Below are 27,971 nucleotides of genomic sequence, written 5' to 3'. Positions count from 1 at the left end.
CTTAGTAGTCTTAAGTGATTAATTGAAGACTAAATACAGAGCCAATATAAAAAAAAGAAGGAACTTTTACCATTTGCAACAGCATGAATGGAACTGGAGAGCATTATGCTAAGTGAAATAAGCCAGTTGGAGAAAGATAAATATCCCATAATCTCACTCATATGTGGGATATAATGATCAACATAATTTTATGAACAAGAATCGATCCAGAGACAAATGGCAGGGGAGAGAGGGTTTGAGAGAAACCAAAGGACTTGTTTGCATGCATATTAGCATAACCAATGCACACAGACACTGGGTCGGTGGGGGCTTGCCCAGGGTGGGAATGACTAGTGGGCGGCGGTCAATTGGGGGAAAAGGAGACATATGAAAAATTTTAGACAATAAATAAGTTTTTAAAAATAATCTCAATATTTTTAAAAAGCTTATCACCAAATAGGTGAGATAAAACTAATGCACAACTATTAGAATGCTAGATGTGTAACATAAAAAATATCATGTAACGTGGTATATAGAAGTAGAGAAAAATACTAAAAAATGAATATAAATGAAGATTTTAAAGTACAAGTAATGGTGGTGATGTGGATTAAAAAGTGGACCTCAATAACATTTAAATCAAACATAAGTGATATTATGTTTGATAATAAACATGGGAGCATTAGAAAATTAAATGAAACATCAGAGAGCTCCCTATAAGAAGTATAAGTGGTAGAGGTTTTGCAAGAAACACTGGATTTCCGTGCATTTCTGAATTCTCCAGGAGCGAGCTTTGGTTAAGCTTAGGGGAATTTGCTGTGTTTTTGAACTTAAACCAGTGACCTCTTTTGGAAACCCACAAGATAGATAAAAACTTCTGCACCAATTCTTCTTCAGAGATCCTAAGCTATTAGCATGAAACCTCACCCAAAAATTTGTATTTTACTCTTCTATTTACCACTGAAATACAAAGATATTTCTACCACATACAGCCCAAGAGATCACTAGACTATTGAAGATTATTTGTATCTATACCATTATTTCTCAGGCATGGAGTAATATTTAGAGTGAGTGAGTACTTTTCAGGAAGCCTCCCACGATTAGGATTTAGAAACCATAGAAGAGAATGTTGCTCATCTTAGTTTTCTCTGTTGGATTTCTGACTTTTCCTTGAAGACATTATTACCAAAACTTGCTTGACTCTATGAAGTTATACAGTAATAATGCTCATAAACTTTATGATTCATTTAAAACATTTTTATGAATCTCCAGTGCTATATGCCAGACATTGGGTGAAAAGCTGAGGTTAAAGTGAAAAAAATAGTTGGCTACTGACCTTACAGAGTGGAAAAGAGTTTAGTGAGATTCTCATTTAAGTTTTTATGACAGTCATTTAAGTTCTGTGACATTCTCAAAGTCCGCCAATTATGCATTAAATGAATTATTTACAGATTTTTTAGTAGCATGTGAGTTTATCTTAAGAAACGTGTGATTAAGTAATACAGAGAATCATTTTTTAGTATAATGCTCCAGTAAGTCACTGGTATCACAATCTTTGATTCCAGCCTTTGCTTATAAACTGAGATAATTGCCAATTATATAGACTTCCAGAAAATCCACTTTTAAATTGTATCTTATGTAAATGGCAGACCATTATTACACAATAGGTGGCAGTATTTAATCCAGTTAATTTTTTTTTTTTTTTTTTTTTTTTTTTTTTTTTTTAACTCTGGAGCTTTGACTTAAATTAGTTTATCTTGATGCTTCAACTTCTCACGTAAACCATTAGTGCATTTCTCTCAGGACTCCTATTTATACTTCCCATTCACAATGTAATCCTATCAGAAATGGTAATAGTGCATTTACGCTTGGTAACGTCTTTTATCAAACCAAGTCTTGATCACTTTCAAATATGACCTTGTTAATGGCTGTAGCATCTCTGAGGTATAGCCACAAGCTGAGAAGGATTCCATCAGTTTTACAGATGAAAAGATTTTGTAGAGAAAGGCTGACTTCTGCAAAAGTGATTTTAAGAGGGTACTCTGGTATGATGTAATGCACATTTAAAGAATGATGGGAAAATCAAGAAGAGGAATCAGCTGGATACTAAATATACTCCAAAGGGATGAAAGAAGTTTGTTGAAAGACTTAATGCAGGATTTGTTTTTGTTTTTAAATTACTCTTTGTAGAATGTGAAGTGGGGGATTTAAGAGAGCAAATGGAAAACATGCTATGATTTTTATTTCTAACATTGTATATTGGTTGTTTTTGTTCTTATCTCTTACTCACAGGCTCAGTGGTTCCTAAACACATAACTATCACTTATACAAAAATATACAGTTACATAGGTATAAGTAATGTTGATTGTGTTGAATTTTAGAATAAAGTATGCTATTTCATTCAGTCAGATCTACTTAAAAATTGCTTAATTGAAAGTATTGTGAAAAAAATCATGCTTGCACAAAATTATACTCTGATAGGAAAGTTCAGATCTGTATATATAAGATTATATATACTTCATGTGTTCAAGATAAGGTATTATGGGAATTCTGAAAAGAAACCATCACTTGGCAAGAAAATGACAAAATATAAAGAGGCTAATCCTATCTAATAAAAGAGTAATATGCAAATTAACCATCAATCCAACACACAAGATGGCTGCCCCCATGTGGACACAAGGAGGCTGCCACAAGATGGCCAGCAGGGGGTGGCAGTTGGGAGGGACCAGGCCTGCAAGGGAGGGCAGTTGTGGGTGATCAGGCCAACAGGGGGGGGCCAAATAGGGGTGACCAGGCTGGCAGAGGAGGGAAGTTGGGGGTGATCAGGCCTGCAGGGAAGGGCAGTTAGGGGCAATCAGGTCTGTAGGGGAGGGCAGTTAGGGGCAATCAGGTTGGCAGGAGAGCAGTTAGGCATCAATCAGTCTGTCAGGGAGTTGTTAGGGGTAATCAGGCTGGCAGGGAGAAGTGGTTAGGGTCAATCAGGAAGACAGGCAAGTGAGCAGTTGGGAGCCAGCAGTCCTGGATTGTGAGAGGGATTCCAGTAGGATTGGGCCTAAATGGACAGTCGGACATCCCTCAAGGGGTCCCATATTGGAGAGGGTGCAGGCTTGGCTGAGCCCCCCCCCCCCCCCCATCCCCGTGCACGGATTTCATGCCCTGGGCCTCTAGTAAGAAATAATCTGTGAAAATGTATACAAATAAATCCACCGGTATTGTGTCTTTTATTTAACAAACATTAGGGAAAGTGATAAGAAGGATATAGATATAAGACATAGTTTCTGTATTCAGAGTGTTCTTGGTCTGTTTGAAGAAATAATTACATTGAAACTGAAGTAGTAAGCATAGTCCCATAAGTACTACAAGATGGGAATATGAAAGAATTTTAATTCAACTATAGAACCTAAGTAGATTTTACATTAGAGAATAGTAGAAAATAAAACAGCACATTTTGGCTGAAGAAAGAACAGATCTTCCTTTAAATGCCAGTTTAAAGATACTATCAGAACAATTTTAGAGAATGCTATGGCTGGTGCATTTAGATGCCTTAGGTTCTGGAAAAAAAAAAAAAATAGGTCAGTGAACTAGAAGATGAATCCTGCAGTCTAGATGCCAGGCAATTCTAATTGAATTAAGTTGCTGATTGTGGTGATGGGAAGAAATGAGAGTGAAGTCAGATGTTGAAGAAAATTTTACAGAACAAACAAACACTTAACTACAAGAAAATGTCAGTAATTGAGGGTTAGCCATGGTGATTGTGTAAGTGCTGAAAGTGTTATTTAAAATAGAATAAACCAGAAATGCTGTTTTATAAAGTCCAGTGAAGTGGTGTTAAAAGTAAGTTTTAAACATATTGAGATACTGGTGAAATAAGCAGTGGTCAACAGTGATGACAGCAAGAATGGCTATGGAGTATTTGAACCATTTTATCTAAAACCTAATTTAATTCTCAAAACTTGTTGAGCAAATGCTACAGAACCCCAACATCATATAGTTAGTAAATAGAAACTTGAAGTTTGATCATCTTCAGAGTTATTATACCACAGGATATGCTGCCACTGAGGTAGGAGCTACACATTTGAGAAGTTTGTATAGAGGTACAATTAAAAATTTTGAGAATGGTGGCAATATGTGTGTGTGTGTGTGTGTGTGTGTGTGTGTGTGTGTACAACCTTTACAACTGAACCACCAGGACCGACCAGTTGCTGTAATGTACACTGCCCACCATGGGGCAGACTCTCAATGCAGAGCTGCCATCTGGTGATCAGTGCACTCCCACAGCTAACCTCCCACGGCAGGTCAACCACCCATGGTCCCTCCCCCCACCCCGGGCCAGCAGGCCCAGACCACCTGCCACCTGCCTGCAGCTGTGGTGGCATGGCAGTGAGGGAAGGAAAAGGGCAGGAGGTGGGGAATTGTTCCGTGGCAGGGCACCAACATCGGTGTCAGGCATCAGTTCTCTGTGACTGACGTGTCCGTGCTCTGTGACTGTGGGCCAGGCCTAGGGACCCCACCCATGCATGAATTCATGCACCGGGCCTCTAGTCTGAAAATAACTAAACAAGTTGTTTAGAAAAAAAAAATGCAGTTAAGATAGTGGGTTGGGGAAAGAAAACAGGCTGAAGATCTATAAAGAGATGGTGTGGCAAAGTTGAAAGTAGCTAATCCAAAATCTAGGAAAGAATCAAATATCATAAAAACTAGGAGGGGGAAAAAAAAAAAACATTTAAAGAAAATTAAGCAGGCTTTTGGAATTTTGTAGACCAGCATTTCTGAAAATCTGTTTTCTGGACCATCAGACACACAGTATATTTGATGCGGGTGGGAAGGGGGAAAAGATTCCATTTATTGTCAAGTAAGTTTGTAAGACATACAAAAATGGACTGTCACTGCTGCCTTTCCCTCATCTTCTAGGACCACAACATACATTCTCAAATTAATCAAAGAAGGATATTAATGTCATTGTAGCTTAGGCATCATCTCTTACTTTTTTAACCTAAAAAGTAGAGATTTGAATGTATTTTTAGCAAAAGAAGCATACTTAGGAATAGGATGAAGAATCTGAAAGAGGGCCACTGGAGGTACTAGGATCTGAGGAAGATTCAAGGGAATGATATGGAGATAAAATAAAAGTTTAAACCTGGGCATAAAAAATTGAGTTGGGGAATAAAAAAGGTTATGAAACAGACTGAAAATTATGATTTTATAGAGTTAGAGTAAGAGGGTAAGAGCACTCGTTCAGTGGTTTTGAGTTGCAGTTACTCTAAAGCCAGGTTGGGTACAGGGTTAACACAGACTCACTCCAGGGGCACATCGGAACACCAGGCCCTGAATCATTTCTTCTTGGAAGTGACTCCAGTTTCCGTGTGTTGTTTTTCATGGTTTCTAAAACCCACTCCTGTCTGGTTTCAGTCCTTAGGCTGGTCCATCAGGGGTCTTCAAACTACGGCCCGCGGGCCACATGCGGCCTGCAGAGGAGTCTGATCCGGCCCGCCAGGTGTTTTGGGCAGTGAGCGCAGCCGAGGTGTTACAGTAGGAATTAGTAGTTCATATAGTCCGGCCCTCCAGCTCTCTGAGGGACTGTGATCTGGCCCCCACTTTAAAAAGTTTGAGGACCCCTGATTGCTCTCAGAATAAGCTGCTCAGAACTGAAACAGTACTTGAGTTTTCTTTTCCAAGGCTCTGTTTGTTTTATCTCTTTGTACAGCATGATCAGCTTGTTCTCTTTGAATTGTGGTCAATTTATTCAATATAGGTTAATTTACATAATTCTAGTAACATTACGACTTTTGTACGTGAATAAAATGCCATTTCAAGGTCATTGTATAACTTTAGAATTTGTATTTATGCTTTATTACTTCCTGCCTTTTATTCCTGCCAGACCGTCAAAGACTTTGTTCGGTATTCATGCACACTTCATTTTATTAGAGCCCCTGACTCTGTGTGAATTGTAGATTTTAGTTTTATGCCTTTCATAAAGACAAAGGTTTGTGAAAGCCACTGGGGGTCATTGTCCAACTTTAACTTCCCTGGGGATTTCTTTGGGTACAGTTAATAGTTGTGCTCAGCTTGTTAGGTACAGTTTTGAGTTTTTATTCTACAATCTGACCACTTATATATCAGCATAAACTTTGTCAAACCCATTTGGAGTCCAGTAAAATCTTTATTCCTACATTTCTTGATTTTTCATCTATAAGTAAATTGATAATAATTTGATACAATTCATAAGTGATTCCATTTTCATTTAGGAGTACTCAGGAGCCATCCCATCATTCATTCTAGAATCTCGCAGGTGCCCTAACTTAGAATTGCCAGTATGTTTTCTAAACATACATTTCCTCCCATTTTACAAAAGGCCCTCTTCTTTATTTACAACATTCCTTTGTGTTTTATTGTTTTATTGTTTTATTTTGGAAGTAGGCTTTGCATTCATGAGTAATTTTCTCTATGTTCTTGGCCCCCCAGTTTCTGCATCAGTAACATGGAAATCACTCAAGTATGTACCTTATAAAATTGTTGTAGGGGTCAAATGCCTTTAAATCTGAGAATATACCTTATATGGAGTAAATGCTCAACAAATCTTGGTGGTTATTGTTTCATTATCTAGTCTTGACTAATAAACATGATCTGTTTACAGCCTTGGTTTGAAAATGCTTTTGGAACTAGAAATTGTTAAATAAATACAAAAGCATCTTTCAGTTACTAAGTTTGAGAACTGAAAGGTTTAATCTGGGAACTTAGTATGTAATTATTTCTACATAAACAGCTTGTGAGAGACATCTATCCAGTTAAAATATGCATACATAGAGAGTTCCATTTATCCACCCAATGTCTGAAAATAACTTTCTGAATCTAAAGTTAAAATGCCCCGTATCGGGAAAATAGAGTATGGTTTTAGGAAAAGTGGACCAATATATGAAAGAGATAGACATCCAAACTGTTATATCTATTGTTAGTGAGAGTGAATTAGGACGGTCTTGCTGGGCAGTGACTCAGAGAGGCAGATGACAGAGAAAATGGGCGCTAAAAAAAGACCAAACCCTGTCACCACTACCTCCCCTTCCTCCACCAGGCTAAATCACGCTGCCCTGTGATATATTTCCTCTGCTGTTTGCTTTGATGTTTATTTTAACTATTTTCCTTTTTACATAAAAAGGCTTGTAGAGAGGCCAGAATGGAGGAAATATGAAGAATAGTATCTGTGCTCTAGGAAGGGTTAGTTGTCATTCTGGGCTCACAATCACTGGCTTCAAAAGTGAACAGGATACTCATTCTCTGGGGTAGTTAGTGCCTAGGCTCTCGGGGAGACCTAATGTATAATGATCTTCAAAATCCAATGATCATGCTTCATGGGGCAACACTTTTAGAGGCTAAAGGATTTTAATCGGAACATGGAAAATTATAATTGCTGAAGAAAGCCAAGTTTGCCCAGGCTTTGTTATTGGATATTACAGCAACTCTTACATTCATTAAAAAATGTATCAAAGTTTTTTTCACTTACCCATAAGTAAACATTTCCATCAAACATGCTCTTTTTGAGTATCAATACTTGCAAAGAAAGGTTAAAAAAAAAGAGGGGGTTTTGATTTTAAAAGAGTAATAATGGTTTGTTGATATCTCTTTAATGTCTTAATATCATTACCTATTCAACTAATTTTAAAGATCTTTGCTTAATCTTGATTTCCTGAAGGCTGGGTTAGTTCGAACTTTTCAAGCATGTGTGAGTATTTTTAGTTGTCTAATCAGATCTTAGTAATACTTTTCAGCATGTGTAAGTGTACTGAGATTTAAAAACCAAAAAAACAAAAAACAAAAACAAAAACAAAAAAACAAAACAAATGAATGATGGAAAAGAAATGAAAACCCCAGAGTTTCATGTACTTATCTCTGTCCCTATGTATGCCAGCATGTGCCCTGTGGAATGTAAGGTCATTCACTGCTCAGAGACCCCCTGATGACAGGCCCATATGTGCTAGCTTACCTGCGGCAGGCCTCACCAGACCCCATTGCAAGCATTGTCCAGGGCTTAACTCACCATGTCCCTGCTTGTATTAACTCATTTCACACTCATTGGGGATCATCCTGTCTCACTTTTTGATTATTTCCCTTCTTTTGTGGCTATAATGTGTAATTTAACTAAATTGCCTTCATATTGCTGCCTGAACTTACCCAGATTTTAGATGTTCTCTTCTGAAATTCAAGTTTGTGGGTCACTTGGCACAGAGCTATTTTGGCTTATTTCCCAAATTGCCATCTCCCTTTTGTTTAACATTGCTGACATTTTCATGTTTATTCATGAAAAATATCATGTGAATTTACACTGGCACTGGGAGAATGTGGTCGCGGTGCCAACAATAAGTGTCATTTAGGATGTAGAGGGAGTTAGAGCCATAATAAATTGTCTCATTCTAAGAAAAATAATGTATCAGAGTCATAAATCTTACCTTTCAAATTCCTTTCCTTAATTGCAGTTGCTGGCTGCTTTTTCTTTTTTCTTTTTTTCTGTCTCATTAGCAAGAAAACTTTGATTATTCTTAATGTTTCTAAAGGTACTATTGTTTACTATGTCACTGGTTGTTTAAACTCTTAAGGTCTTAAATGTGTTTTTTTTTAATGAAAATTTTGCAAGTTGAAAATTCAGATTTTTTTAGATATTTCTTGAATACCTTTGTACATTAGAGGTTGCTTTTCTCATAAAACATATTGTAGCACTACTGTCAGCATTTACAGAAAATGTCACCAAATATTATTTGTCTGTGACAGTTTTAGAAGGAGAATACATTGTATTGCACTCTATATAGATGATATTTAGTTTGCAATGTTAACTTCTCCTTGTAAAGAATATGAAATGCTTAGTGGTGTTTCTTTATGTCCTATCTGTCCAATACTGAAATTGAGATCCATCCTGCAACAGGGGATGTTCTGAACCTTGCAGTGCTACCTTGAAACATATGTTCTAGAACTCTGCTATAATAGTACAATTGCAGAACTGATAGACGTCACTCTTTCAGTAAGTACAATACTACTGACAACAGTATCAATGAAAATCACATTTGAGATTTTTAGGAATCACTGCAAAGTAAATTATTATTTTTATTATTATCTTTTTGCATTTCATTCTATACTCTGTTATATCCACAAATAGAGGTATAGCGTTTTTTTAGCATATAGATTTTGGAATCCTACAAATCTGGGTTGAAATCCCAAGCTTGTCAATTGAGATCTATGTGTCTTTAGACCAGTCGCTTTGCTGAGACTCTGAACCCTTATCTGCAAGATGAAAATAACCACAGATAAATCAGTTAAGTTAAAGTGCTAAACACAATGCCAAGTACAAAGAATCACTTCATTAAATGGAATTTAAACATTAATTCCCTACTCTGTATCCCAGTTCCCACAAGTTTTTAATTATGGTTATGGAAGAGGGGGAAAAATATTTTTCCTGCTATCCTTCCACGTTCTGTAGAAGGCCCTGTCCAATGGAGTGACAGAAGACATTGCAAAGTGGAAATCGTGAAAACTTAACCTAAATTCTATGTGACACGGGAGAGGAAATTGAAACGCAAAGGACTGGTTAAACCTGAGTGTTTTCATTCTGGGTTTGATATGGAGCAGGATCACATGCTAGGACCAGAGGGTATGAATTAAGGGTAGTAAACTGAGGAAACCTTAGGCATGTTCTTGGATTCCTGTCAGCATGCCTCCAACTTTAGAGATAAGGATGCTCTTTTCTTCAGGGTGTAGAGAGGACACCTCTCGCAAGAGGGTCTTACAACCTGTGTTCAGGGAGCAGAGGGAGGTCAAAGAGTCCTTCCTGAACTTGTTGCTTCTCACAGCCCTTTCGATGGAGATATTTATTATGCCAAGACTCCACATTTTAGGATGGCATATTCAGATATTTAAAAAACTCTATAACTGCTCTCACTCTTCGAACATACTTGTTACTATTTAAATGCAAGAGATGGCTGCCATCTGCACGGAGACCAGGGATGCCTGATTCTTTGCCGTGGTTTTGTTTCCTTTTGTCTCTTGTGTAGCTCTCTCCACATGCACATAGGTTCCGTGTTTCTGCACTGAATTGTGTCATTTTCAAATTAAAATTGCCCTTTTGGACAAAAATCACTATTATATGCTTCCAAGATGATCTGTCTCTTAAACCTGGGCGTGTGTCTGAGTTGCACAATGCTCAGGTTTGTGAAAAAATGTTGAGGACTGATGTTGCAGCTACTGTCAATCCGCTCATTAAAAAGTAATTACATATACATGTAACGATGAGACTTCATCAATATTTAAGTATGTAAATATGAGTATATATTATTATATCACTGGCTTGATTCTGAAGCCTACTTTTACATTAATAAACATACTGTTGTTTTATATTAATTAGACCAGTTGTTAGTGCTCATTTCCTTCAGTGAGGAAATATTTTGTAGCCAATTCTGCTTCTACTGGCATGATGAGCCTGCAACCAAGGTACATGCCTTTGACCAGAATTGAACCCGGGACCCTTTGGTCCACAGACCAAGGCTTTATCCACTGAACCAAACCAGCAAGGACTCAATGAAGTATTTAAAAGACCAAGAAATAAGAACATAGAAAACAAGCCATGGTTTTTATGTAGAAAGTATTTTAATAGTTTCTTATACATATATATCTAATTGCATTTTCTTACCAAAATAGGAAGAGCTATAAAAATAAGGCTAAATTTTAATAGCTGTTGTTATAGCATAAAATAAAGTAGTAGGAAATAATTATTACTTCTGATGAAGCTTGACTCTTCAGCTGTGTTTTAGCTGCTTTGACTCCGTACGTGATGTAAGTGATTTATCTTCCTCTTGACATGAAAGGAAGAGACAGGTCAGCTAAAACAATTTCTAGTTTTCCCCTTTCTATGTCTTTAGCAGAAGTTCTGTGCATGTGTTAAACTCTTAGACTCCTGTCTCCAATGTAGCTGGAAAGGATGTAAGAAAAATAAGGTAATGATATTGCAGTAATAAAAAATAATTATTGGAGAGAGTGAAGAAAACAGCCATGTAAAAAACTTAGATTAACAATGTATTTGACAGCATCTCAAACTGAAGTGACTACTAAATAAACATAAAAGTCTGTTTTACCAGAAAAAGATTAACATCCAGATACTACTGTTTTGTTTACATACACGTACATACACACCTACCCACATGTACATACACACGCACACCCACACCCTCTTAGCAGATGCTTCTGGCACACATATAGTAGCCTCAACTCTTTATTTTACCCAGACCCAAAGTAAACTATTTCCTGGGCAGTCAGGCCTCCCTCATTTACCTGCTTTTCACCTCAAACTGCTTCTATTAGTCTTTTAGTGTTTGGCCTTAGGCTTTTTCCAAGACCAGTAGCCTGCTTAGCTGGCTCCTAGCCACCTGCTTGTGTGGTGGGGAGCCTGTGCCAGTGATGACTGCCTTGACCTCTAGGGAGGAAGGGTTTTCTCACCTTCCCCTCAGCTTTATATTTCTCAGAGGTCTGGGCAGAATTCCTCCTTGCCAACAGACAACTTCAATGATAACATAGATGGCAGCTGTTCTTCCTTTTCTTTGCCCCTCTCCCTGTTCCTTCACGCTTCTCTGGATCACCTCCCAAGTAAACTACCCACATTCAAATTCTTATCTCAACCTCTGTTTTCTGAAGATCCCAAATTAGGAAACTATGCTCATTGGAACATTTGGATTATGCTTGAGTCACTGAAAACATTAGTACGAATCATCCATCAATAAGTACTTAAAAACGATTTAATTAAGGGGGGCAGGAATTGAGAGGAGGGCCTCAGTGGGGGAGAAAAGAGGGACATTCCACAATAAAGATACATTTTAAGAAATAATCAGTGTTGTGAAAATATTACATAACCTTTTGTAAATCTGGTTTGACAAAATGTTAATCATCTAACCACCTCCTTTAACATTTAACATATTATCCACCTTCTTTTGGAGAGCAGCTGTAATCTTGTTGGGGAAGTGAGATTCCCATGTTTGAAACAGTTGGCTGATATTACAGAGAATCTGCTCCTTTCTGGCATTGCACTGATTACTGAATTTCTTGTTAACATGCTAATTGGAGGGATGTCTTACTCCGGATCTTCCAAGGCAATCTCCCATTTGCAGCAGAACTTTCTTCCAAAGGCTTATCTCTCCAGAGCAGGCTTTCCGGAAAGCAGTGGGTCACACTGGAAGTTGTTGGAAACTTCATGGAATAGCAGGATTTCACCCATCCTTAGATTAACGTATTGGAGATTGTGAAAGGCGGTATTGAATGACAAGTGGTGTGCACACGGGCACAGGTATAGGAGAATCACGATGTTCCATTCCAGGAGAGATGGCTAGGGAGAGAGTGTCCCTATTACCAACTTGTGTGTGTGTGTGTGTGTGTGTGTGTGTGTGTGTGTGTGTGCGCGCGCGCCCGCGCAAAAGGAGAATTTTATGTGTGAGAAAATGGTATATTAAAATGAATGCAATGCATTCATAGATATATAGCTTTTCAGAAGTAAAATCAAATGTGTGCTAATAAAACTGGCATATATCTACTGAGAGATATGTTGTATTTCTGGTAGGTTCATAAAAAATACAATAGGGCATTTTACAGATGTGGGCATGATCTGGTTTGTTAAACATCAACACGTTTCTTCCACTGTATTGTCATAAGCAAGGATAAAGTGACTGTCACATGGACTGGGAGAGAGCAGGTCCTATTTTCTTTGAGCATCTATTGTAAATGTCGCATGGTTGGCCGATGGGTCAGAATGGTTCTAGGGCATTGATTACATAAGTCTAACCCACAGTAATTTCCTGTGGGACACAAGAAACTGGGAAAAGGAAGAGTTTGTCTGTCTTCGGAGTTTAAAATTCTTTTACTCTACCATACTGTCAAGAGAAGTGCTGACTATTTTCAAACATTTCCTTTATCTCTCAATTATCAGCTTAAGGATAATGAATTGGATTAAGTTTGCCTCTGTTTTTATTTGTCTAACTGGACATAAACTAGGTTTTCCAATGACCTATTTTTCTAGTGGTAAATTTTAAAAAGGCATCAAATTAACGTCATAAAATCCAAATAATTAACTGAAGCTAACTTTTCTATAGTGAAGTGTGTAGCTCATGAAACGATAGAATCTTTTAAAGCCTTAACCAATGCCTCATTGACCCTTTTCTAAATATATCCACATACCTATCAGAAGTATAGATCTGGTCCTATTATACTGCCATTGACTGAGGTTAACGACGTAGCATTGCTGCCTTGAAAAATAACCTCTCTCTGCCTTCTTGAAGTTTGCAAGATAAACATGCACCAATTTTAAATGAAAGTGAGCATCAGTGAACTAGACAGATTTATTGAGTTAGCTTGTCGCAAAATGATCTTGTTCCGTGTGCACATACTTTCTCTGGTAGTAAATGTTTTAATCTATTGATGCCATGGAAAGATGCTACATTAGCTATAAAGCAGAAAGAGGGCACTGTTCAGTGACAGGAGCAATAATACGTGTGGTACAGTAAACACTCTGCAAGAATTTAATGGCCCCGAATTTAAATAGACAATGTATGGTCTTCTAACCTGAAGATACATAAAGACTGCTGATTCCTCCAAATGCTTAAACTTAACTTAGACATGATATTAAGACATCCGCTTTATGGCTGTAGAAGAAAATGTGTCTGGCTTCAAAAAGAAGGAAAACCCATTCTCATAGTACTGCCATGCATTGGAATTTTATATTCTGTTCTTCCTTTCATGGTATAAGCATTTGATTTCTATTTTTATGGCTAAGGAATTATAATTTTCCATCATAACTCCCACTTCTCTAAAATTGGTAGGTGCAGTATGCCTATTACCTCACAATGGTCTGAAGAATCCATGCTACGCATGTCACAAGAAAATTGATGTTAAGAGATTTGTGAGTTAAGATGTCATTCAGAAATCTAAGAATTCTAAAACTTCCCTTTACACTGTACAGGCAAAATTTACAACTTGAGATTTCATTGCAAATATCATACATTTGGATCTGCTTTTCATATTAGTTGACATTTGAAGCAAGGCATCAAACTGTTGTCTTACTTCATTTCCCAGGTGAGAAAAGTTCTAAATTGTAAGCACCTCGTTAATACCTTGTTTCCCCGAAAATAAGACATCCTCCGAAAATAAGACCTAGTGCAAGGAAAGATAAGACATCCCCTGAAAATAAGACCTAGCACAAGTTTGGGAGAAAAAATTAATATAAGACACTGTCTTATTTTCGGGGAAACAGGGTATTATTCTCATTACTTTTGTCATCATCCACTTTCTTGTTTGCTAGAGAGCATGGCAGAGGTTAAAATTGTAGGCTCAGAAGTTCAAGCACCAACTCTACTGATTGCTAGTTATAGGACCTCTATAGTCAACCTCCTCACCTGTGTAATGACGACAATAATCACAACAGGGTTGTTATGAGGATTAAATAAAATAATATGAATAAAGCATTCAGCAAATAGACTGACTTAGTGTAAATGCTAAATAAGCAGAACCAAAAATAACTTGTTTCAATGTCAGTAAGGAGAAATGCCACAGAGAGTGCAAAATCTGGCTTTGCAGTTGATTGTAGAATAAATATTTTGCGGTGTAGATATATAAGTAGGTAGTGAGAGAAATAATGGACTGCATAGAGAGATAAGAAGCAGTGCCTCAGCGCGATTTTATGTGCCTGCTTTGCAGAAGTAAAAGCCATCCTTTGCCATTGGTAAGATTTGTCTCCTTCTTTGTTCACATCATTGAACAAACCAAGTTCATATTGGGAGCCATTTGTCTGGGATTTTAAAAGCATGTCAGTGCCAGCATTTACAATGAGACAGTGACTACAATAAGACATTGAATTAGATTAGAATCCAGGGAAGCCTGGGTGAATGATACAGGTGCTCTGCCTTCCAGAACCCCTAAGTACTTCCAGAAGAAGGACAGAGAGAAGGTAAACATGCCAAGTGCCTAGAGAATAGTAAATGAGAAAGTGTGAGGAAAATAAAAAAAGTAGATACTGGCAAACTATGGCCATGGGATAAACAGCCCCTGGTTGGTTTTTGTACTGGCTCATGAGCTACCTTTTACATTTTTTAAGAGCTTTAAAAACAAGCAAAAGAAATTACCATTGTGCCACACAGCCTGTATGTGGCTCCTGAAAACTAAATTGTTCACAATCTAGCCCTTCTCAGAAAAATGTTGCCGATCCCTTAACTAGAACACTCCCCGCTAAATTATGTTGAAATACCTTATTCAGTATGGCTAGTAAATGAAGTAGTGTTCATGAGAGAATGATTTATTATCAAAAGACAGTTTGGCTTAACTAGGAAATAGTAGTTAGAGGCCTGAGCGGCTCTGAACAGGGGCAACCATGACATCAAGAGTTGAGGGATAACTACAGTTGTGGAGAGTATGCCATAAAAAGGGAGACACTGTTGTTGTGGAACATATGATTAGCATATGGGATTAGTAAGGAATGCATTTGCAAAGATATTGTAAGAAACATACTTTTAGAAAGTTATAATAACGAATCTGAAGATCTGGAATGTATCCAGATGAATTGGTATTAGCATCTCAGTTTTATCAAAGACCAAAAAACTAAAGGAGTAAGATCTTAAATTGACTTTTCAAGAGATTGTGGTGTGTATTTTCTACTAGAAGGTTATGAAATTAATTTTGTTTGTTTTTATTTACAGTCATGGAAATTGTATTTGTATCAGTAACCTTGTTATCATTAACCAGATTATTATGAAATACAAAATACTGGAGGCCCCATGCTCAAAATTCGTGCATGATGAGTGCGGTGTCCCTCAGCCCAGCCTGCTCCCTCTCCTATCAGGGACCCCTCGAGGGATGTCTGACTGCCCTCTCACAATCCAGGACTGCTGGCTCCCAACTGCTTGCCTGCCTGTTTTCCTGATTGCCCCTAACCGCTTCTGCCTACTAGCCTGATCACTTTGCTGCCAACCACTTTGCTGCCAGCCTGATTGAAGCCTAACTGCTCCCCTGCCAGCCCATTTGCCTGCAACTTCTATCCTCTGCCCAGCTGGTGACCCCTAACTACCCTCCCCTGAAGGGTTGATTGCCTCCAACTGCCCTCCCTTGCGGACCTGGTCCTTCTCAACTTCCCTCCTCTGCTGGCCTGTTCACTGTTAACTGCCCTCCCCTGTAAGCTTGATCACCCCCAACTTTGACCACATGTGGGTAGCTATTTTGTGTGTTGGAGTGAGTCAATTTGCATAATATTATTTTTTTAGTTAGGAGGATTAGATAGGTGTCCTGAAGGTGTCCCGGATCAGGGTAGGGTTTCTCTTGGGGCGGGGGGCAGGCTGAGTGAGGGGCCAGTGGTTGTTTGCAGGCTGGCCATGCCCCCCAGCCACCCAAGCGGAGGCCTGGGATCTGGGATTTATTTATCTTCTATAATTGAAACTTTGTAGCCTGGAGCACAGCCAGGCCTCCTGCTTGCTCCTTGGCGGCAACAATTTTTGTTGGGATTCTTTTTTTTTATCTTCTATAATTAAAATTTAGTAGCCTTAAGTGGAGCCTAAGGCAGGCCAGTGCTGTGGAAACTTGGCTTCCTTTGTAGCCAGGGCAACTCAAGCCTCCTGCTTCCTTCGTGGCTACAGTCATCTTGCTTGGGTTAATTTGTATACTCACTCCTGATTGGCTGGTGGGCGTGGCTTGTCGGTATTGCAGAAGGGTGGTCAATTTGCATATTACTCTTTTATTAGATAGAACATCCTGCTCTTTGGCAGGATGAATCAGTGTGAATCTACAAGTCCCAAGTGGGTGGGGTATTTGAAAAACTTCTACCGAGTGCTAGAGTATGTAGTAGCACTTCAGATTCCTAACCCAATCCTCAGAATGTTGGCCAGAAGTAAAGGAACTTGAAATCTTTCAGCTTCTAGTTATGCTATCAGTAAAATTAGGATAGTCATTCCTATCTTCAGAATACATGAAATTAAGTGAATCCAAAACAAAAAACAAAAAAAAAAGCCACATACTTAATAATTGTTTATTGAGTTAAAAATTGTGTCTTGTTAATCTTAAATCTGGTTGATTTTTCCTATTTGTAAAATATCAGGTGAGACTAAATGACACCCAAAAACTATTTCAGCACTCAAACCCTGGATCTATTAATTATGAAATATTTACTAAACATCTGGAATTCGATCTAGGTTCATTTCGAATATCTACTTTGTTGCATATCCACAGCTGAATGCATAGAACATAGCTGTAAAAACAGTTAAGTAACATATATTGCTCAGGAATGAATGAATAATTTCCACAAAAAGTTTGATTTAATTCAAACTATTCTGTGATTCTAGCTTCACCTTCTCTTAGCAATTCCCTGTCTCTCTATTGTGGTTTGTGTTAATCTCTTTACACAGGTTCCTTTGAAAGCATTTAAAAATAGCTTATCATTGGTAAATAAATATATTGAAAAGATATTGAAAAGTCTCAGTTATTAAGCTATAGGCATCCCTAAGGCCTAGCTCAGTTTCTTCCTCTGTAACATATTCATATTCCTCATATTCATACAAGAACCACCAAATCCACACTATTTCCTTGAGGATTAAACAAAGGCACCCACAGATGGACTATTCGCACAGTCTGTGTTCACTAACTGTTAGGTACTATGATTTATTTTTGTCTCTATACTCTCAGCTGTGAGAGCCTTCCACACAACAAATGTATTCAACAGATCTAATATGTAAGTATACATTTGTAGTCTTTTTTTAATTTTTTTTATTTTATTGATTTTGTACAGAGAGGAAGGGAGAGAGATAGAGAGTTAGAAACATCGATGAGAGAGAGTCATCGACCAGTTGCCTCTTGCACACCCCCTACTGGGGATATGCCCGCAACCAAGGTACATGCCCTGGACCGGAATCGAACCCGGGTCCTTTCAGTCCCCAAGCCGACGCTCTATCCATTGAGCTAAACCAGTTTTGGCTACATTTGTAGTCTTAAGCTATTCTGAGGGGACTATCTCTGTGTGTTTTGTTTAGCAATTCTATATGCCTTGTGGTTGTTGCTTAGTGGTAACTAATCAGTATAACAAGGTACATCCTTGAAAGAAATGAAATGTTGACTTTAACTTCTTACCAATAACTTTGAAAAATATTATTTTTACTGGAGCTGTCACAAATAGATTCTCAAAAAGTCTCTTCTATTAGCACCCTTTTCTTTTAAAGGGCTGAATGGACAGTTTGAAAGATTTTATAGATATGTCAATGGCTTGGAAAGTTTGAATACAAAATAAAAGGCAATCTCAGTTTCTGCAGCATGTATAGATACTGTATTTAAGTATTTAAATTAGAATGTGTCTGGTGAAAGCATTTTTTAAATTATTGGTATTTTCAATCTACACACTGTAGGTGGAAATTCATTAGGAGCTGTTAATTTTGGAGACACATATAAAGCCATTATAATGCAAGGTGTTTGAGTGGCACTTTTATTCACTGATGCATAGGTAATATTTCGAAAACAACTTAGAAGCTGAGCTGCAGCGATTACCTGCCTTTCATTAAGTAAAGGATTAGTACTTTATTTACTGAAAGAGACAGATGTCTGTCAGAGTTTTTGATATGCAGTATACAAAAAAAAATTAATGAACGCCATGTTTTTTTAATTTCTATTTAATGAAATGCTTCTACCTTTTTTTTTTTTTTTTTTTGGCAGATGAGAAATGGAATAAGGGAATTTTTTTTCTCTGTTTCAGAACAATAAGAATTAATAAGACATGCAGTTTTCAGCACAAGTTTGTTTCTGTTGATAAGAAAATCCTGTTTCCTTGGCAAAGAAATGAGTAACCCATTTTTGTTCCCAATTATTTTATCTTCTCTGGAGGGAAGCATTGCATCACTGATCTCAGAGTTAATAACACTGAAAAGGATGACATTCAGTTCCTTTCTTTGGAAGTACCACAGTGCAATTCATCATTGCATGGCGGAATAAAAATATTAATTGAACTATTTCTATATGCTGGGCACTGGCAATGCAATAACGAATAAGACCAAAACATGAATTTGAACTCTAGTTGGTTTGGCTCAGTGGTTAGAACGTTGGACCACACACCAAAAGGCCCATGGTTCAATTCTTGTCAAGGGCACATACCTCAGCTGCAGGCTCTATGCCTGGTCCCATTCAGGGTGTGTATGGGAGGCAACCAATTAATGTGTCTCTTGTTCTCTACTCCTGCCTTCCACTCTCTAAAAAAAACAACAGAAAAAATATCCTCAGCTGAGGATTAACAAAAAACAAAACAAAAATAAAAACAAACATTAATTTGATTTCAATTCTATGCATCTTTTTTCCCAATTTTATTTTTATTGTTGATCTTATTCCAGATCTCCCCATGGACCCCGGCCCCCATTTGTCACTTCCACCCAGCCCCAACCCTGCCCTCCCTCTGGCCATCACCACACTGTCATGTCTACGCATTATGCATACATGTTATTTGGCTAATCTCTTCACCTTCTTCCATCCAGTTCCTCGTCTGACAGTTGTCTGTCTGTTCCATGCATCCATGCCGCTTTTTCTATTTTGTTTATAAGTTTATTTTGTTCACTAGATCCCACATATAAATGAGATTATATGGAATTTTCTTTCTCTGACTGGCTTATTTCACTCAGCACAGTAATCCCCAGGTCCACCCAAGCTGTTGCAAAGGGAAGATTTTGTTATTTTTTTTTTTACAGCTGCATAGTATTCCCCTTGTGTAAATTATCATAGCTTTGTTATCCACTCATCTGCTGATGGGCACTTTGGCTATTTCCAGATCATGGTTATTGTAAATAGCGCTGCTATGTGTATATTCTTTTTAATTTAAATAATGCAATTCACAAGTATTAAATATAGTGCAGATATGGATAGAACTCATAACATCTTATTTTCTAAACAGTGACATGACTATATGTTATACCTCTTTATGAACTGTTGGAAAATGAAAGGAGTTTATACTAATCTTTTTTTTTCCCATTCCTTCTATACAGTGTAAAATTGTCCTTAGTTTGAATTTGTCATTTGCTATAACCACAGGATATAGCTTATGACGTTAAGTTTGACAAAGGACAACAATGAAATCATTTCAAGAAAATATGTGAATATTTGCAGAGGCCTAGTGGACAATGAAAATAGTTTGGGGATTAAAAGCGAAGAGAGGAAAAGAAGATAAACTAGTTGCGGAGAGGTTTGGAAATGAATAATGGCAGCTATAATGTCGGAATGCAGGGTATTGGATGAGACAAAATGACAGCAGGTCCTGAAGAAGGCCTGGCACAGTTGTCACCGTGCAGTGCATTTATTTATGATCTTATTAGAGAGAGGAAGGAGGGAGCATTTCTACTCTAAATATTCAGATCATTACAGGCTACTTTGTAGCAACAATTTTTATTGTCAAAATAACTCTCAAGACCATCCATACATTTTTTTTCTTCATTTCCTTTCTATTCTTTCCAGTTTTTATGTCTAGTGAGTTGTAGACACAAACTGCTTGTATTGTTTTCTTCCCTCCTTGTCCATGGAAATATTTAAACATATTATGCAGATTCATGTTTTCCACATACGATTTGATATAGTAAATACAGACTCTGTTTTACCACTTTTCTCTTTTTACTACATGCTTAAAATATCAAGAAACAGAAGTAATCATTTTTATTTGAATGATGTATTAATTCAGCAAATATTTACTGAGAACTTACTATGTGCCAGGCCCTCTGAGGTTGTAAAGGATAAGCATGTTTTTCAAACCCATGCAATTTGTTTGTTTGTGTATTTCAAGGGAGGGAAACTTCTAGAATCTGAATTACAGTATGGAAAAATGACTGGCTAATCCTAAATGTTACTAAGCTTTTCAATGACAAATTATGTTTGCCTTGCCAGTTTTTATTATGGGAATATGATTTGTGTGTCCTTGTTTCAACTTAAATTATGGGATTGTTTTACTTCCGTCTTGAAAATAGCAAATAAATGATAAATGAGCTACAACCAGTCATGACATAGGCAAGACCATAATAATTTTCTCCAAAGTAGACTGCCTAATAAATCTTAATTTTAAGTAACCAGCAAGTAACAGAAGTGAGCTTCACTTACGCTACAGTTTATGCTGATAATTTAAAATACATATTTTTTCATTGATTTTTTTTTTTTTTTCAGGGAGGAAGGGAGAGAGAGAGTTAGAAACATCGATGAGAGAGAAACATCTATCAGCTGCCTCCTGCACACTCCCTACTGGGGATGTGCCCACAACCAAGGTACATGCCCTTGACCAAAATCGAACCTGGGACCCTTCAGTCCACAGACCGATGCTCTATCCGCTGAGCCAAACCAGTTAAGACTTATGACAATATTTTTTTTAAATGAGACTAGACCAGATAATTAAAAGCAACATTCTACCTAATGACAATTAAGAAAATATAGGTGAAAGTTCTTTGTGGGGACAAACAGTGCATTCGTGCATTAAAGTGTAACAGTATTTAAGAATATAAAACATTACCAATACCTTCTATCACATATTTTATTTTCCTCACTAACCACCAAGAAATTAGCACATTTGCCCTTAACTATAATACCACTTAAGAATTCTATGTAAAATAAGACTAAAGTTGTTGAATATACATTTTACATTTTAGAATACCTTCCTTTATAATTCTCAAAAATATATCTATTTAGAACTGATCCAAGGAATGAAATTAATTCTAGAAATATCTTTGCAGGGTAGACTATGAAAATGTCAACATTGGTATGACTTTTCACTCCCAGCCTCCACCTTGTTGTAATGGGCCTCAAGTCCAAACTTTTGAGACTATCCAGATATATAAAAAGCCAGCAACCAGAATGCCATAACAACCATAAGACCAATCTCTATGATGCCCACTGTGGCCAGTGAACCAGCTGGATCGGGGTAGAGGGTGGGGCTGGCCTGCCAACTTCCTGAGGACCCTCCTACCAGCATGCCTGCCCCTGATGGGCCTCTCCAGCCCTGATCCAGGGCTGGGCAGCCCTTCTCCTCAGCTGGCCTCTCCCCTGATCAGCCTGCAACCTCTTGCCCCGGGTTGGCCAACCTCCCATAGCCCCTCCCCTGGCCACTGGCCCCGTCATTGGCCCCCACACCCCGTTCAGTGGTGGGGACTGACCAGCCCACAGCCCCTACCCATGGCCAGCCCTGCCCCCAATTGGCCCCCCCATCCCAATCGGCGGTGGGGCCCAATGGCCAATTACTGGCGGCCCCTCCCCCCCAGCTGTCCCATCGCTGATTGGGCCCAATCAGGGTGGAGCATCTGGCCAACCTCCCACTGCCTCCTCACAACAGGCCCGGCCCTGATCCGCCCTGATTGGGACCAGGCCAGCTGGACCCCACCTGTGCATGGATTTGTGCACTGGGCCTTGAGTTGATTCAATAATTGCTTAAGGTGCTTACTTATACTTCTCCTAGTTGTCAGCCTTCACTGAGGTTTAGCATGAAGTGCCTCTCTTAGGTAAAGCTTTACAGTTACAGTTCAGAGAACGTTGGAATTACTCAGCAGAGATTAATTGACGATGATGATAAATTATAGCAATCTAATAGTTTTTATGAGTCCTAGAAGTACTGTTAAAATAAGATTTGTATATTAGTAAGACCAGGAATCTAAAAAAAGATGAACCCATTTGTAACTTCTTAAATATAATTTTATATATATGAATGATATTAAAGTTTCAAAAAAGTCAATGGAGAGAAGTAAAGTGTAATTTTAAAAATAATTGAAGACATGAGCTCAGCTAAGTCAAAGCATAAAAATCTCACCCAAATATAATTACCAAAACAATATTTCTCCCTTGTTTTGAAACTTTCCTAGTTTTAAATTTATTTATTGTGCATAATATCCCATTTTATTCCTTTCTCTGAAATTATCTTTTATTTACATCATTTGCAAGGAGTGTTTTTTAAATTTGTGAGATGAGCCCAATCTTTCCTGGCTCTTTTCCTCTATTTTCCACTGGGCTCATTTTCTCTTGTTGTGATCTAGGCAAATCGTTTCTGATGAGACACATACTTATAGGATAACGAAGATGCTACTTGATGTGCTTCATGAACATGTTATAGCTTCCCAGAATTTCCCCTGACTTGTATAGATTAATACCTGCAAAGCACTAGTAGAATCTAATTTGAGAGATATGTAACCATAGCATGTTTGAGAATCAATTTATCCTTACAAGAGCTTGCTGAAAACTCAGTTCAGAATTCCAGAAAAAGGCCAGACCAGGTGACTTATTATTTATATCAACCTTCTAATACAGATTTTTTTTCCGAAAGGCATTATTTTTCCACAATAATATAAAATATTCATAAGTGGGAGGAAGAGAGTATCTTCAAAAAGAATTCTAAATCAATTTTTCAGGATGTGAGCATTCCCTGTTAATGGGTTGCCTCATGAGGTGCATCTCTCATTAGACTGACAGGCTATGGAAAATCTTAGGCCTCAGGAAATGAGTCACAGAGTCCTTTCTTCTGAAGAGATTCATTCTGGAGATGAATAAAAAACAAGGCTATTATGGTAAATAGTGGTATAAACTTAATAGTATTTCAAAAATGAATCTAGACAAACAGTTTGAAAGTTTTCTGTGTGTTTTACCAACCTGCCTTTCAAATGGAAATTTTGGTGTTCTTACTGTGAATGTTGTATTTCCTACACCTATAGTTAAAAAGGATGTTTATTCAATCTCAGCTTGATAAGCTTTTTTCTTAGTTTTTCTGTTTGTACTGTAACTTTAACCTGATGATATGATTTTGATTATATTTTTAAAGAATAATTTTGCTAGCGGAATGGGGTTTGTAAAAATAAGCCGTATAATGTTCCATAAAGCAAGTATGAGTGAAATTAATTATATTCTTTCATTTTGGAAGCGGTGAATAAAAAGTGCTTGGCCAATACCGTACCATTAATCTATTCTCTTTTCTTCTTTCTCTCTCTTTACTTCTCTCTCTCCAATAGAAGTGGAACAAAAAGGTAATTAAATACCTTTCATAAATTATATATTATTTATAGGCTAAGTTATTTAACAGTTTAACATTTAGTTAACATAATTTTGTTATTAATTCTTATTTATTTTATGAAAAATTATTTACTACTTCTGCTGCTCAACTTCACTTTAATCTGTTGGCTTGACCAGTGCTGGTTTAATTCTTGTTTCCTAAGACAGTTTAATAGTGTAAAAATTTAAATTGTGTATTTTATTCCTCTTTATTTTTAAATGAATAGTTAAAAGTCCAGTAGATGGTGATGGATAGTGATTGCTTTAAATTTGTTTTTATTTCTATACTAATTTTTCATAACTTTGCTGTTTTTCCCCCTGTTTATGTTTTAACTATTGGGGGAAAACGGAGATGGATTTATTGAAATATCTTAAAACAAATTACTTTTTAAGCTAAGGGCTTATTATTAATTAACATAAAGTTTATATGTTATTTTTACAACAATGCCGACCCATCCTTTATAATTATATCCATCATATTAGAATCCTGGGAAATTCTTCTAACATCAGGTTTATAAATTGAATTGGCCCTCAATCCTTGTTATGGATGAGTTTGATAGCTTTCCCCCCAATTTTTTATTTCTCCAAAAGTAAAACTTGGGGCACTTTAATGATGTACTTTCCTTTTTAATAACCTCCAAATCCTAGCTCAGATTCACTTTAGGCTGCTTCTGGTGGATCTAGGCCTATAGTTACTATTAAACATCTAATTACTAATATCAAGAAAATAATACTTTTTTTTCATTAATCATTGAAATATTGGGTAAACACCCAAGTTCCTTGTGAATTTCTAATTCCTCAACACAATACACGTGTAATAGTTTGAAACATAACAGTAGACTGCATGATTATTCTTCAGTGTGCTTGCTTTGCAAAAATATTACAGCAGTGTTTCCCATAGCAGGTTCAGAAGAATGTTCCACTACAGAGGCTCTGTAGAAAGGATTCCATGATCAAACCAGTTGGCAAAATTCGCTCACCTTCCCACTTCTGCTTTGGAGATTCGCTAATGTGCCTAAGCTATTGGAATCTCTGCCACAACGCTTTCTAGCATGATATGGGTTTATACGTGACTAAGGACCCTTTTTTCTTTCTGTGTAACATCTAGCTATGCTCCTAGAAACAGGTGCTTTGAGGACCACCCTTTGGGAAACATTGCTCTATAGCCCCTTTGTTACAAATCAATCAGCCGAGCTTTCTTACCACCACTGACACAATGTGCTACTGAATCATATTAAAAATCAACTTAATCAGATGCCTCTTACCCATTTTCAGTCTGAAGTATGAGCAGCAAAATATTACAGCAAGTATTTTAATGCTCTTCTCATGTAACAGTAAAAGGTACATGTTTTTAAGTTCCAGTACTACTGTATTTAACAGGACATTTTTAACTGATTAAAATCTAGACCTTGGGTTCTGCTCTGTAACCTGTCACCTTTTCTTCTCTCCTTGTTGCTTCTTTCCTTTCTTTCTCTTCCTCTCTCCTTTCCCTTCCAGTATTCATCCATCACTCATCTTTAATCGTGTGGGTTGCATGCTCTGTGTGCACTGTCGCAGCTTTCAGAGCTTTGTTTCCTGGAAGATTCAGTGGCCTGTATTTCAGGGCTTTACTTTCCCTTTGCTATTACATTTAATTATTATTGGATTTCTACATATTTCTTAATGACAAGTATTGAATAGCTGATGTAAAAAACAACCTGTTTTGAACATTTTAAATAAGGTACACAAAAACATCTATTAACATTTGCATTTGTTATGTCTATTGGGTACATAGACATACAGCTCATTTGTATATGTATAACCAAAAATATGGTAATACATGTGTACAAAGGTAGAAACCAAAGGAAAGCACAGCTACTCATAGAAGGCCAAATTTTTTCAGCCAAACGATTTTCAATGAAAGTCAAAATTAATGTGTATGACTACATTGTGTCCTCGGAAGAATGCAGCAAAAAAATAACTAAGTGGTGGTGGGTATCTCTTGTGAGAGTCGCATTCCACTTGGTGGAAAATAAGAATGAGTGGCAAATTATAAACATTAATGTATTTATTATTTTAACTCTTTTTCTCCCAACAGTTTTTCTCTGTCCTGGACTGCTCAGGGGAGTGTACCAGAGTGAACATTTGTTTGAGTCCGACCACCAGTCTGGGGCATGGTGCAAAGACCCTCTCCAGGCTTCCGACAAGATTTATTACATGCCCTGGACCCCTTACAGGACTGACACCCTGACCGAGTACTCATCCAAGGATGACTTCATTGCCGGAAGGCCAACCACAACCTACAAGCTCCCTCACAGGGTGGACGGCACAGGGTTTGTAGTGTACGATGGGGCTTTGTTCTTCAACAAAGAGCGCACCCGGAACATAGTCAAGTTTGACTTGCGGACTCGGATCAAGAGTGGAGAGGCCATCATAGCGAATGCCAACTACCACGATACCTCCCCTTACCGGTGGGGAGGGAAATCGGACATAGACCTGGCCGTGGATGAGAATGGGCTGTGGGTCATCTATGCCACAGAACAGAACAATGGTAAAATTGTCATTAGTCAGCTGAACCCTTACACCTTACGGATCGAAGGGACATGGGACACTGCATATGACAAAAGGTCAGCTTCCAACGCATTTATGATTTGTGGGATTCTGTATGTCGTCAAATCTGTGTATGAGGACGATGACAACGAGGCCACGGGGAATAAGATCGACTACATTTACAACACGGACCAAAGCAAGGATAGTGTGGTGGATGTGCCCTTTCCCAACTCATACCAGTACATAGCAGCTGTGGATTACAACCCCAGGGACAACCTGCTTTATGTATGGAATAACTATCACGTGGTGAAATACTCTTTGGATTTTGGACCTCTGGATAGTAGATCAGGTAAGTTTGACTTTTGATGGTTCTCAAGGGGAAAATGTTTACAGTTGATTCTCAATAAGTTTATTGTGCATTTGGTTCTACTGCTTTTTTGTTTTTTTTCTGGTCTTTTTTTTTTGGTCTTTTTTGGGGTCATTGTCTTTTCACCTAAACCATGCTGCTGTTAACCACGTTCAGCTATAAAACCTGACTCTTTCTCCTCTGTGCAGCTGATCTCCAGTCCTTAGCCCTTCTTTGAAGGGCATGGTGACCATCAGCTGATTAATTCTTCAGGAAGTGTAGTATGCAAATCTCTACTGAGATAGAATGCTATTCCATCTAATTCATTGTGACTTGCCTTCAGTAGTGTTCTCTACTTGGAAAACATCAAAGGGTTGGCTCGTATGAATTTTTTCATAGTCTTACGCCAATATATTCACCTCATAGAAAACATCATATATGACCACTTCTAATATTGTCATTTAACTATAAATATGTCTATATTACTGATACATAAAATGTTCATAACTGATAAATACAAAAATATCTTAATTTTATTTAAAAAATGCAAAACACAGCTGTGAATAAACTTGAGATAATATTTAATTCCCTTTTTATTTGTATTTTATAATCACTAGGACATACTGTTTAATTTTCATAAATTGCTTTTTATTTTACTGACTCAACTGAGCAGAATTATCTCAATTTCGAAGCTACCGTATCTTCCGGCATATAAGACGACCCCTAATTTTATAGTTAAAACATAGGTTTAGGCCTATATTCGCTGTATAAGACTACCCCCCACTTCCGAAGCAACACCAGTTCTTTGTTTAATTAAATTTTTAATGAATGACATTTTTCGAACGTTGACTTTTTTTCGTTTCAAACGTTGTCTTATACGCCGGAAAATATGGTAAATTATTTCAGACTAGCAATAATATTATTTCATATGGCAAAGCATAATGGAAAACTAAGATAAAGGCATCTGAATTTGATAGAAATATAGCAATTTAAAGTGTATTTTTTAAATTTCAGTGCTTACATGTTAACAATGAAATTAACTGAAATCATTTACAGTTTATTCTCAATAAGTTTATTGTATATTTTTATCAGA

At 37.4% G+C, this 27,971-nt stretch overlaps 1 protein-coding gene across 36 annotated transcripts in view; it reads left to right on the top strand.

Annotated features, from left to right (window-relative positions):
* The window catches only part of ADGRL3 (adhesion G protein-coupled receptor L3), a 723,514-nt gene that overhangs the window by 425,182 nt on the left and 270,361 nt on the right, over positions 1 to 27,971 (top strand). For all 36 annotated transcript variants that reach the window (XM_084885599.1, XM_084885586.1, XM_084885612.1 and 33 more), the window contains one exon: positions 26,081 to 26,881. In XM_084885599.1, the coding sequence (XP_084741725.1) occupies positions 26,081 to 26,881 (801 nt within the window). The remainder of the gene's footprint in view (positions 1 to 26,080; positions 26,882 to 27,971) is intronic.

This window comes from Pipistrellus hanaki (genome assembly GCF_964339955.1).
Source record: "Pipistrellus hanaki genome assembly, chromosome: 1".
NCBI lineage: Eukaryota > Metazoa > Chordata > Mammalia > Chiroptera > Vespertilionidae > Pipistrellus > Pipistrellus hanaki.
This window is presented reverse-complemented; position numbering and strand designations above follow the sequence as displayed.